This window comes from Coenobita brevimanus, chromosome 76 (assembly GCF_032717465.1).
Source record: "Coenobita brevimanus isolate Jiangsu-jjx chromosome 76, ASM3271746v2, whole genome shotgun sequence".
Taxonomy (NCBI): Eukaryota; Metazoa; Arthropoda; class Malacostraca; order Decapoda; family Coenobitidae; genus Coenobita; species Coenobita brevimanus.
Genome location: NC_137029.1, coordinates 29902896 through 29915790, shown reverse-complemented (window position 1 = coordinate 29915790; position 12895 = coordinate 29902896). Strand labels below are relative to the sequence as shown.

At 37.0% G+C, this 12895-nt stretch overlaps 1 protein-coding gene across 1 annotated transcript; it reads left to right on the top strand.

Moving 5' to 3' along the window:
* The first annotated feature begins 1429 nt into the window (after nucleotides 1-1429).
* Nucleotides 1430-3937, top strand: LOC145408245 (uncharacterized). Its single transcript, XM_080279011.1, has 3 exons — nucleotides 1430-1704; nucleotides 2764-2911; nucleotides 3479-3937. The coding sequence occupies exons 1-3, from the start codon at nucleotides 1558-1560 to the stop codon at nucleotides 3691-3693; spliced, it is 510 nt and encodes a 169-aa protein (XP_080135137.1). The 5' UTR covers nucleotides 1430-1557; the 3' UTR covers nucleotides 3694-3937.
* Nucleotides 3938-12895: the final 8958 nt, after the last annotated feature.

Sequence of the window (12895 nt, the reverse complement as noted above, 5' to 3'; positions counted from 1 at the left end):
TTTGGCCATGTGGAGAGGATGGAGGGTGAAAGACTGACGAAGAGAGTGTATGTGAGTGAGGTGGAGGGGGGGAGAGGGAGGGGGAGGCCAAGGATGAGATGGAAGGATGGGGTGGAGAGGTATATGAGAGAGGGAGGTGTGAGTTTGGAGCAGGGCAGTGAAATGGCGGAGGACAGGGTGACGTGGAGGCGATTTGTTTGTGGCCACCCCGAACAGGATTGAGGCGTCTGGCAATAGATAGATAGATAGATAGATAGATAATGTGTGTGTGTGTGTGTGTGTGTGTGTGTGTGTGTGTGTGTGTGTGTGTGTGTGAACACCCTGTAGCTTGTCAGAGTTCTCTGTTAGATCTGGTTTCTATTTTTTTTTTCTTTTGCTCCACCATAGACTTTTGTGGTATATTATATTCACTTACATTTCGGACTCCTGACTTACCACTAATCAAGTATTCCCAACAACCGGTGGCAAAGGGCTGGTGAAGAGGGGAAAAAAGGATGTGTAAGCGATTCTTTTTTTCTTTCTTTCTTTTCTGTTTTCCCTCCTTCCCTTCGGAACAAGTACCAGTAGGCTACTCAGAGGAACACTGTCGCCAAAGACCAAGAAGCAGTTAGTTGAATGCAAGGGCTTTATTGACCATCTTATAATATAAAGCAAAGCCAGACAGGCTGCGTTGGTACACTGGTGAAAATTTTATTTAAGCAGCAGGTCAAGAATTCATGTTTCCACTATGAAGACAGTGATTACGATGACTGAAAGACTAAGACAAAAAAGACGAATAGTAAAAAGCAATACCCACTGACTGCAGCGCCAGCCTAATCTATTACTTGAGTTTCCGACTTAATAATGTTTTCTTTAGAGGTGTTTTGTGTATAACTATGATATTCCTCTTTATTGACTATGACAACGTAATTCACTTTTGTGTAATTTTACTATAGTAGAATGAAGCTTCTTGACGTATGTATTTGCACAACAAACACATTATATAGGTTTTTACTTTGCTCATAAACATAAACACCTCAACGAGGTAACCTATGTGATTACCTGTCACTGTATTACTTCATTATTTATCAGCGTTATTGAACCAGTGGCCAATGTTCAATTTGTTATGATAATATTTTATACTGCTTAACAATTTGTGTTAAAATAATTCTCGATTTCAAACAAATTCATAAGTACAGAAACTCATTACAAGACAATGATGAGATGGTCAGTTGGGAAGTATAGTTGACCTTCCACAAGACCTTACATATACTATAGAATATTATATGTGTGCTAAGTAAGTCTTGCAGATTAAATTACGCATAGGATTTAGCGAGCCGTATAAATTAATACATCTGAGTGAGAGTGAGTGGAACAAGTTTTGGCCTCCAGAGTCCAGGATCTGGCAACACTGGAGGCACGTAAACAACTCCGTGCTGTGAGGAGGATATTGAAGGGAAGTGGCTTATAAATTATAAACGCAGTGCCACCACGCGTTTACTCTCCCGTCAAATGACTGTGCCCTCACTTGTGCTGTCGGAGTGAGCGTGGGAGGGAAGGGAACCGTTGCAGAGGGACATGAAAAGGTTTTGGCTGGAGGAGCAGTGGCACTGGACAACAGCTAACACCATGACTCCCCGCATAGTGCCTGGAGCCACCATATATTATGTATTTACCGTGTTGCTACTGTTACATTTTGTGCCTTCGTTATGTAAGGTTGGAGAGGTAAGACTCACAAAACAATGATTTGTCTGTTGGTTTGAGCTTGTAAAGTACCATAGCATATAAGCTAAGTTAGCCTACTTTTCGGAACGATATGGATAATTATAAGTGGATACCAATTCATCAGTTTTCTCCCTTCATTCACCATTTGAGTAAGTAAAATTTTTCAGAATACACTGAGTATAGTCAAAGAATTTGCAACCATTTTCCATGGGAAAGCCTCTTGGTAGTATTTTATCACCTGCAGTCCAAGTCTGGGGTCTCCCACCCCTTATCTCAGTATCTACCAATTTTTTAATCACTACTGAATTAATAGAAACCCATGTCGAGTGTCATTATCTGCAGCATGATCTTATTTTTCTGTGCCTGTTCCATGGTTACTTGTAGGCTATGTGGTATGGTTTCTTGGCATGGTATTTGGTAAACTGCATTCCCTGCTCTCCACAAATGAAAGTCATTAAAGATGTGTAGTTGCATTGCACAGAGTATGCTTGGTTACTGGTATGGTGTTATTCTGCAGCATCCAACTCTTGCTATGTATCTGCTTTTAACATATCGGTACTAAATATAGCTTCATTGTGGCCATATGGTTTAATTTAGGAGCCAATATGATTGAAGTAATTGAACCAAGTATCTTTTATCACATACAATATGAAAAAGAAGAAATCATTTTAACAGTGGGTTCCTTGGGTATTGTATTCATAGTGCAGGTCACTTGAAATAGCAAGTAACTAGAGGATATACCAAGCACAGTGCAGGCTGTAAAGTATGTGAATAATAAACAATAATGTATATAAAGGTTGTGTTTTCTAATTCAGATTCATATGGGTGTGAATTAAATAGACCACAAGTAGTTACTGTACAACTTAGTAGCAACTTAATACTAGTGTCTTGAAAGAAAGCTACGGTAAATTGTTAGCTCTTTTGTTCTAATGATGTACCGTATTTTTTTTTATTTTACTCTTTATTTAAGGGGCTAAGTAAAGAATTAGGCTATTGTTCTTTTTAAATGGCTATTTAGTCAGAAGTTTGAGATGATGCAGTTCAGTTTGTTTCTTTCAGGAGTGTGACCTCCATAAGTTGAATCAGTGTTCAGTTAACGAAAAATGTGAGGAAGTAAAATCATCAGGAATGGGTGTTTGTAAATGCATGGATCACTTCGTGGAAGATAAAGCAACTGGCAAGTGTGAGGAACCCAAGCCACCTCCAGGTATGTGTCTTGCTAAGATAGTATTACATATCATACCATAACATAATTTAACCGAGATATCACAGTGCCATGACTTGTTCGAATAGAAAAATTGTAGATACATTTGGAAACAATGTTTTTTCTGGGTAAGGGTGAGAAGCAGATGATATTCGTCATATTGTAAGTTTATTTTTTAATGCCCTTTTTTTCATTTTTTCCATCAAGTCCTCAATAAACTGAAAAAAATTTACCATTAAAGTTTGGTTGTTACCTAGCATATAAAGCTGATTTGTCAGTTTTCCCTAAGTACCAGCACCAATTATATGGAATAAGTGAAGAAATTTTGGAACACATCACCAACTCATAATAAGTAGTTACCAGTAGCTGTTGTATAACCAAGCGAGTAAAGTTATACAAACATCCCAAACTCCCTTCCTCTCACCCAAAAAAAAAAGAGGGTAGTAAACTGCAGGGGAAGGACATCATCCTGCAGACCACCAGATTCATGTTTAGGTGAGCATGGGGCCATGACAACAATGACAAGTGAAGGTGGCTTATATGTGCTGCATTACTCTACCTTGTCCACAGAGCCATCTGGAAATCACCTAGGGCTTGGGCTCGGACTAGGGTTGACAATGTTCCTAGTTTTGGTGGGGGCAGCCCTGTTCGCACTACACCGTAAGTTTGGGTTGCTCTCAGGTATGTGCCAGTGCCTGCCCTCTTTCCAGAATCTCTTTGGCATCAGAAGTGGTGATATCAATATGATGGATGACCAGGATGATGATGTCAACCCTATTGTGTGAGTTACTATATTGGGATCACATGTACGGTACTGTCAATAACAAAGCTCCCTACACCTCTCCTGCTTTTCTTTTTTTACGATGGACTTAGAATATATGTTTGATGAATCCAAAGCAGACAACACTGGTAACAATAATCTTCAAACAAATAAAGGCACCAAGTTATTGAATCTCTGGCAAACAAAACTGATGACAGTGACAAATAAAGGGATCAGACTGGGTCAACACTGAGGACAGTGATGTCATCATATCTGTAGGTAAATAAAGAGATTTGACTGGTACAACACTGAAGACAATGATCTGTAGGTAAATAAAGTGCTGAGGACAATGATCTGTTTAAAAGTAAAATCATCAGTGCTGGATGCTGTGGATTCATGAGGTTGATCTTCATTGTCCATGGAGAAAAACAGGCGAGGCATCAGAAATTTTGTTGTTGATAGTACAGTCAACAAAAAAGTATTGGTATTCCTGCTGTGCTTTATATTCTGAAACACAGGATGAAGTATTTTGAATTACCTTGAATTTTTGACCTGTTTAATAAGCATGCCTTATTTTCTGTTATGTCACCCACTGAAGTAGCATAACATGGCATTTGCCGGAAGTTTTTCTAGTTATTCAGAAATACAGTACCAGCCATAGTAATTGCTCAGGTCCAGTTTTATTGATCCTGTGGGTAACAATACTTCATTTGTTGACTGCAAACACAGACACACACACACACGCACTCAAACACAAACACAGCCAAGCGGCACATCAGGACCGCTCCTTGTTAGTGGACATAGGTAACTCTATTGTAAGAGAATTTTTATATATGTATATGCTTGTATTATTGAGAAATTGACAAATTGTGTAAATATTGTAGAAATTCTGCTAACCACGAATAGGGGTGAATAGGTTGTGCTTTACTGAGTTTATCCAAGCATAGGTTAGACATCCCATACTGTCACTTGTATTTACCTCCTCCGTGGTAAGGTGCTGAAATGTGTGAGATTCAGAGGAAACATGATGTATTTAATTCTTTTAGTGATTAATGTTTCACAAGAGAGCCTGAAGTTCAGATTAAGCTGGGATGAATTGAGAAGATTCAGAACTAGTAACATGGTCTTGAACACACTACAGTACAGTATGTATTCTCATATGGTATGGTAATGCAGTGCTTTAATATAAGCTGTACTATGTCAGTAAGAGGCTTTTCCTAATGTGTTGCTTTGCAGTTTTGTATACTGTTTTATGCTGCCCATTATGGCCAACACTGGTTAGGATGGGGTGCTGGACGTGAAGTAAACGAATCATACACTAAGTCCTCATTATAGGTTACCTTTTTGGCCATTCTTATTTTGCTGTTAAAACCCATAGTAAGCTAAAAAAGAAAAAAAAAAGCCTATGAAAGTGCCATTGCCAGTGTAATGCTGATATACCATTTTCCCAAAGTCACAGTACAAATTGTGTGGGAAACTATTTATATATATTTTAGAGCACATCTCTGAGTTTTAATGAGGCCTGCCTGTTTAAAAGTTTAGAGACAAAACACCTTTGTGAATCACCCACCATTGTAATATCATAATGGAACTTAAGCATACTGCACTGATTTTCATGTTCAGAAGGGCCTGTGACCACAACAGCAACAACCAACCTATCTAGAGCTTGCAGTGGGGACCTCTTTGCTGACAGCTGTTGAACTGCCTTTTACCAGCATTTTATATGTAAATTTATGTTGTCAGAATAATTTAGAGTATGTAACAGTTACCAAAGGATTCATTTTTCCCATATTATAGAAGAAACTGTAAGATTATTTGATGAATGTGGTGTTAAACCCAAGCAGAATTTAGAAGCTTTAATTAATCCATACAGTATATTACTTCTCCTCTAAATAATGATTTTCCTCAGATAGCTGTGGTAAAAAGAGGCCATGGAATTCTATCAAAACTATGATTTTTTTTATTTTTTTTTTTTTTTTTTTTTTTTTTTTGATACCAAATTTGTGTACATGTAATCATTAGAGTGAGATGTTGCACAGTTACTGATAGAAATTATCTCTAGGCACCAGTAGTGAGTATACTGGAATGTTGATCCAGTTGTGCTGACCTTTAATTCCTATTTGGGGTTAGTAGAATCCAGAGCAGTATGTTCATACAATATATTAGCTATCTCATAGGATAATGATGGGCTGTTTTAATATACAAGTATTTAGTGGCTGTAAAAAATTGCATGGCAGTGGATTATAATTGCATAATATTTGTTGATTATTTATAAAAGTGGGTCTGCATGTAGCATATTATTTTAACAGAAGATTAGATTTCAGTAACTGTGATATTTTGATATACTTTTCATACAGCAGCTGTGTAGTGCTTTCAACAGTTGACTTTGCTTTGTTCAATACTGTTGCTGCTGTGCTAGACTCATTGCCCACAAATCCCCCTCCATACTAAGGGTTGTAGTCTCTGCAGCTTTGGGAGATTTCATAGCACCTCTTCCTGGGTAAATTGCTCTGCATATTACATTATAATATCCTCTTGTATGCTAGTGATACATGACTGTTTCACTTCCTTTCATTTATAAAGCCTTCCATGTGCTTGCATGTGTCGGCCTTGGTCACCTGTTGGTGGCTATCCACTATGCTTCATCTCTAGCAGTCTCTCTGTTCAGTCTCTTATCCCTGAGACCACACTGTATGACCTTGTCCCAAGTCATTAAATATTAAAATAATCTACTGTACAAATCAGCCTTGGTCACTGATGGCTCCTTATGCTGCTCAGTCTTGAGCAGCCTCTCTATTCGGTCCCTTATCCATGAAGGCACATGGTATAACCTCGTCCAGAGTCTTCTAATATTAAAACAATATATACATACAGTAACTTACAAGAGAATGTTAATGTTTATCATGCTGAATGTATTATTGAGGTAGAGTTGTTGCAAAGTCTCCCATGTGTCCAGGAATGTGGCCCTCTTATTACATAAGTTAAAGCAAGCACAGAACAATGTATCTGTAAATGAGATTTTATTTTATCCAGTTCTGAGGTAATGAGATTGATTAATTCTGATCTCTGTTTTATTTCTGGGAACAGGTGTTAATAATTATCAGTGTTTTGATTTTCTTGATGCTGGGTTGAATTTCGATTTCAGCGTACTGTACTTCGGAAAGTTTTCCCATGGAAGAAAACGAAGGGTAATCTGAACTGGTAAGACTGAATGACTGTGCATATATATATATATATATATATATATATATATATGTTATTATTATTATTATTATTACTTTTTTTCTGCTGTATTAAATCAGGTCTCTGGCTTGAGATCTGCAGTGAAGCACCTAACCAGTAGTGATGTAAGGCAGGTCATTATCAGTTGCCCATTTTGATGTTAATTTCAGAGTTTAGTCTATAGTAAATTAAAAAAAAACAACTTGTTACATTTCCATTGCTACCTGTAAAGCTGATTTGCCAGTTCCCCCAGTAACCAAACCAACTGTGTGAAGAAGTCAAGATACTTTGAAACACATCCCTGACATGTAACCATGTAGCCGTGAATTGCATACTTTGCGCATAATTTTGGATTACACGAGGCACCATTATTGTGCTCAAAACAAGCAGTTGGCATCAGAATTGTCTGAAATTAATATAAATAATATCTGGCTGAGAATCAGGAATTTTGTATTTTAATCCTGCTTACTATGGGCAGTTTGATGCAGCTCATTGTGTCCCACCACAACCATAGGGATAATGAGGACTGTCTGAATAATGTTTGACTGCAGAATGAATAGTTACCCTTTTAACTATCGGTATACTCCTTTAACTAAGCACATATGTATAAGATTCCCATCTCTCCATCTTGAATGTTAAGCTGTAGCAAGAGACTAACTCTAGAATAAGGTGCTAGTCATGAAGAAGTGCTGCGGAAAGGATGGGGGGCTGTAGTATTTTCATTTTCAATTAGTGAGCCATGGGAAATAGGGTGCAGAAAGGCAAAACTCTCCACCTGGTAAAAATAAATGAACTACCATATAGGTATCCAGATGGTTTTTCATGAATTTAGTTTTTTCTGTGGTTATTTTTTATACTGTACAGTATTTTGGATATCCAGATATTCCATAGAGGTTATTAATAAATGCACTTATGTTTTGTTTTTGTGTGTACACCAGGAGATCTGGAGATTAATTCATGACGTGCTTATCCCCCTCAGCCCAAGAATGTCTTTTTATTCTTGTTATCATCAGACAGTTGCATTAAACTTAAGAAGGAATTTTAAGGTAGAAGTAAAGGAATTCATTAACTCTGCACCTAACCCCACCACATTGAAGAATCTTCTCTAAGCTAAATAAAATTATCTCATGATACCAAGAAACTATAGCAAAGGTGTCATCAGAGTGAAAAATATAACCTGTTGAATCCCATGCAGTATTGAGGGCTTTTATTCTTGATACTAGTGGAGAGTGTTGTTCAGCTTAGACGTGACCTTTCAAATTAAATGGGTTGTATATAGCCTTTAGCCTTTAGTAACCCCATCTCTCAGATTTAATTTTTCAGGATATATAAAAACGTATGGAGGTAGGAAGAATAAGCTGAAAATGAAATTAGTCATTCAACTGAAGGGGCTAAACAGGTATCCATTCCATTAATCATTACATATATATGGTGCTTAACCTGTTGAGTCTAGGAATGTCTTTTTTATATTTTATTCTTGCCGTTGTCTGATAGTGTCATTCAGCTTGGGAACAGCTCTTTGATCAGGTGTAGTTAGATATGGCATTAACTGAATCAGATCATTTGATAGCATCAAGAATAAATTAAAAAGACGTCACCCAGATTCAAGGGGTTATTACTATACCTATACCATATGTACAATTGACTTTTTCGTTCTTTTGATCTCTGTCTTATTTTTATTTTTGCGGTCTCTTTTGTGCTTGGGCGAGTGGGTAGACTAATTATGATTTATAGCCACAGAAATTTAAAATGGAGAAGGGGAGAGGATATTATTTGATTTAAATACAGGTAGTCCTCATAGTAAGTTGCCTTTTCTGATGCAGTTTGTGGGTGTGTGTGCTGTAAATTTGCAGTAAATTACAGAAACACTGTCTTTTACATTTCCCTTGCGACCTGAAAAGCTCATTTGCCAGTTCCCCCCAGTTTCTAGTACAGTATAGGAAAAAAGATATGATTGAATGCATCCCTGACCTACAATGGGCACTGCTTGTTCCTATACTCCTTTTACTCTAATAATGGCCTAAAGTTGCCATCTCTCCGTCTTGAATGCTGAGATGTAACACGAGATCACCCATTAGAATGGGATGCAAGTTGCGAAGAGGTGCTATGGAAAGGAGATAGAGCCATAGCATTGTTTTTTTCAGCCACTGAACATCATGAAATAAGCTGCAAAACTGCAAAAATCTAGGCCTAATTAGACTAAAACGGTATAATGATTTATAGCCTAGCCTGGGATGCTGAGACCCCTACACCCCATGGGTAATGCAGGGCTGGGATGATGCTTTGTAAATGCTTTATTGTGTTGAACCCAAAGACAATAATGGAAAGAGACATTGATTGTGAATCTCTGTACAGTAAGAATTGCCAGGTATTTCAGTGGATAAGGCAACACTTCAGTTATTTAAAGGGAGAGGAAGTAAAATAGAATAGTGTCGGGAGTTATCTTGTTCATCAGATTATAAAGACACAGACCTCAGAGCTTAGCACAGATTTCCTAATTGGTGTGGCTCAGTAAAGTTTGCTCTGATTGTTAATCTTGAAATAGCACTTTCATATTATATAACTTTTTTCTCACTAAATTTCTTACACCAATATGTTATTAAACCAATACAAACATTTTAACCATTCCACTCTGTTGATTTATTTTATATTTTTTTGTTACTACCACCAAATAAATTTTCTCATTGTTGGAAAGACATCTCAGACCGAAAGAGTTTGATATAGCCTTTATTAACCTGTCACTAGTTCAGTACAGGTCTGTCCCAAGTTGAGTCATATCATCTGGTTAGAGCAAGAAAAAAAGAGAAAATGCTGTACATTATCAAATTTAAGGGGTTAAAAAATCTCATACACTCTCCATCCAGAACACTTGAAATGGGCCCCTCATAGACATTTTGAGTCTCACTGTTTCGTTTATGTTGCCACTGTAATGGACCCAGCCCAAATTGGGTGTGTCAGCTTCATCTTTGTTGTCAGTTTCCTGCAGCGTATCATCTTTTTCACCATCCATTGCGTCAGAGTTACTGCACTTGTTTGAAGAGTTCATTACAGTCTGTACTTTCAGTTTATTCCATGTTTTGATCAGTCACAGCACGTGAGGTGATGACTGTCAGAGTCGAGGCTGAACAGTCACCATGAAATGGGTGTGTTAAATCAATAGGGTGATTGACCTCATCAGTCATCACACCACGCCCACAGCTGATGATACCCAACACATGCAGTTTATCTAATTCTCAGTACATACCTCTCTGATAACACAGTTCATTTGATTTGCATGTAATATATTAAGCATTGAAAGTATCTGCTGTATTAAGCTCAACATTGTTTAGATGGTTTGCAGGCCATTGATCCCAACTTTCCCACAGAGGGTTTAGTAGTTTGGAATGTATTCTGATACCTTGGGTATGAACTAGATTGGTAATATTTTCATGTATTTGGATCTCATCTTATTCAAGTTTGCCTTATCCACTGTAATTTAAAGTAGGTAGTACAAATATACAGTAATTCTGTAAATCTAGCAGTACAGTAATTACAAGTACTGTGCTGTACTAGTAGTTGTGACATAAAATATGAGGGTGTTGTTAGGAAATCTCATTCTAAATAACCAAAGCATGATAGTAAAAGGCATGCTGTCCTTGTTATTATCATTGCTTTGGTATAGCAACATTTATTTTTTTAGAGTATTTTATTGTATTAGCAACAGTTCCAGTACAGTACATTATGGCAAAATATATTACTGGTACATCAGAATATAATGACTTGTTTTGTGTATTTAATTTGCTTTTATTATTATTATTTTTTTTTTAACATGAAATTACACTGTAGTATACTGTAATTTGTAAGATATATACGATGTAGATTGCACAGTTGGTTTGCCCACTAATTCAGTGTGTCTACTGTATTTCATATTTACAACATGCCTGTCGTTTTCCTCCATAAAGCATCCTGTCAAAGAGCATCATTTTTGGACAGAGAATTATACTAAACCACTCTCATCTTCAGAATACTAGCCAGCAGAGAGAGGCAAGAAATTAAATGTGATATATTAAGCAAACTTTATTTCCCAGTGGTATACAAGCAAGAGATAAAATAGGTGATGTATTAGGCAAACTTAGTCCCCAGTGGTACATGTATCAATACTTTATGCATTAGAAACACATTACAGTACTGCACTACACAGGTATTGAATCTTGTATTGTGTGATTAATCATGAATATTGTGTAATCAGTGTTTATAGGTTAGCTTGATGCAACTGTGAATTCATTTGGAGGGGGGTGAAGTATTTTAATTTTCCTCTTCAGTCCAGTGATTTTTTTTTTTTTCCAGAAAATTTTATTCAGCTGTGGGGAAACTTTTCACACTGGAGGTGTTCAATTTAGCCTTCATTCATCCCATCAGTATGATTTTCCCCCCCAAATTGATTAAAATTTTTTGGTGGTAGCAAAAAATAAGTACATGTAATGGATGTCCCAAGATTGAAGGAGTTAAAGCATATTGTCACCCTCATAAAGAAATTGCCTCATTTATATTTCGGTGATTTCTGGATTTTTTCCTAATCAATTCTTCGTCACGTGGCACATCTATTGGTACAGCTGCCTTTGCCAGGTTTAGGGTGTGAGTGGTCTAACATGCACCTCAAGTTTCTGCCTAAGTCATTTAAAAGTTAAGAAAATGAGACAGTTTTTTCTCGATTTCCCGAAAAGTAGAAAAAATGACTTAGGCAGTTTCTTTATGAGGGTCACGATATGGTAATTAATGTGTTCTTGTGATTGATTTAGCTACTGCAGTGAGGATGATTGCATTTATATATGAGAAAAAGACGGTAATGCAATGTTGAACAGTATTTTAGTACTGGTCTTGTTTAAAAGTACTGTCCTCACCCCATCCTTAAGTGGGAAGCAAGGTCAGGATGGTGAAGGTGATGATGATGATGATGAAAACAACTGTGATATGTGATGCCATGTTTATCGAAAAAGCAAGATACCTGTATTTATTTAATTTATTCTTGTTCAGTTTTTATTTTCTCATTGTTTGTTATTTATTGTTTGTTACTCTTTGACTGCAGTGAGTTTGTGTGCTGAATAAAATTGCCCATTGTAAGCAGGAATATAATACAAAGGGTATGTACTGAACATAAGTTTGCTTATTGTTGTGTAGTAGTTCAAATTATGTTATAGTTCTGTAATATTTTGTAATGGGTATTAGAGCTGAAGCATATTACATTCAGATTTAATAACCCCATGAATCAGGGTGACCTTTTTATTGTAACTTTGCCACCACTAAAATATTTCCTTCAACTTAGGGAAAGCCCATTGTACTGAAGGAATTTTTGAAGGTTTTATTTACCCCCCCCCCCTCCCAATTCAACAAGTCTATCCTGAGCTGAATAAAGTGGTCAAGAGTTGGCAAGAATAAAATGAAAGTCGTTGCCAGGCTCAGTGGTTCAACAGTAGCATCGACCTATTGCTTAGAGTAATTGCTAGTAAACTCCATTATAGTCTTTACCAGAGTTTTATTTTGATTCTCAGCATTAATTTTATATAATGTTATCTTTGTTGTTGATTGTACTGAAAAGTCAGCTGTCCCAGTGGTATAGTCATTCTCTCTCTCTCTCTCTCTCTCTCTCTCTCTCTCTCTCTCTCTCTCTCATGTTTGAGTCCATGACAGAGTACAGTAAGAATTACATATTAAAGTTCATTTGATATGTACAGGGCAAATTTACCACCCACTTCATAACACCAGTGGTATAAAAAGAATTTAAATAATTGTACCACAGTTCTGGTAGTATACTGATTAGAATGTCGTACTTGGAGTGACTGTCTCAAATACAGTAAGTTTAATCCCCAATAATTTGTGACCATGTTTTGCCACCAAGGAGAGTAGGCTGGTCATCAACCCTTATAACGCCTGGACTATAGTAACCTAGCTGTGGACCCATACACCTCAAATGGGGTCAGATGGGATTGGCTGTACCATTTGTTTTGTGGTAGTAACTTTGTAGTAAA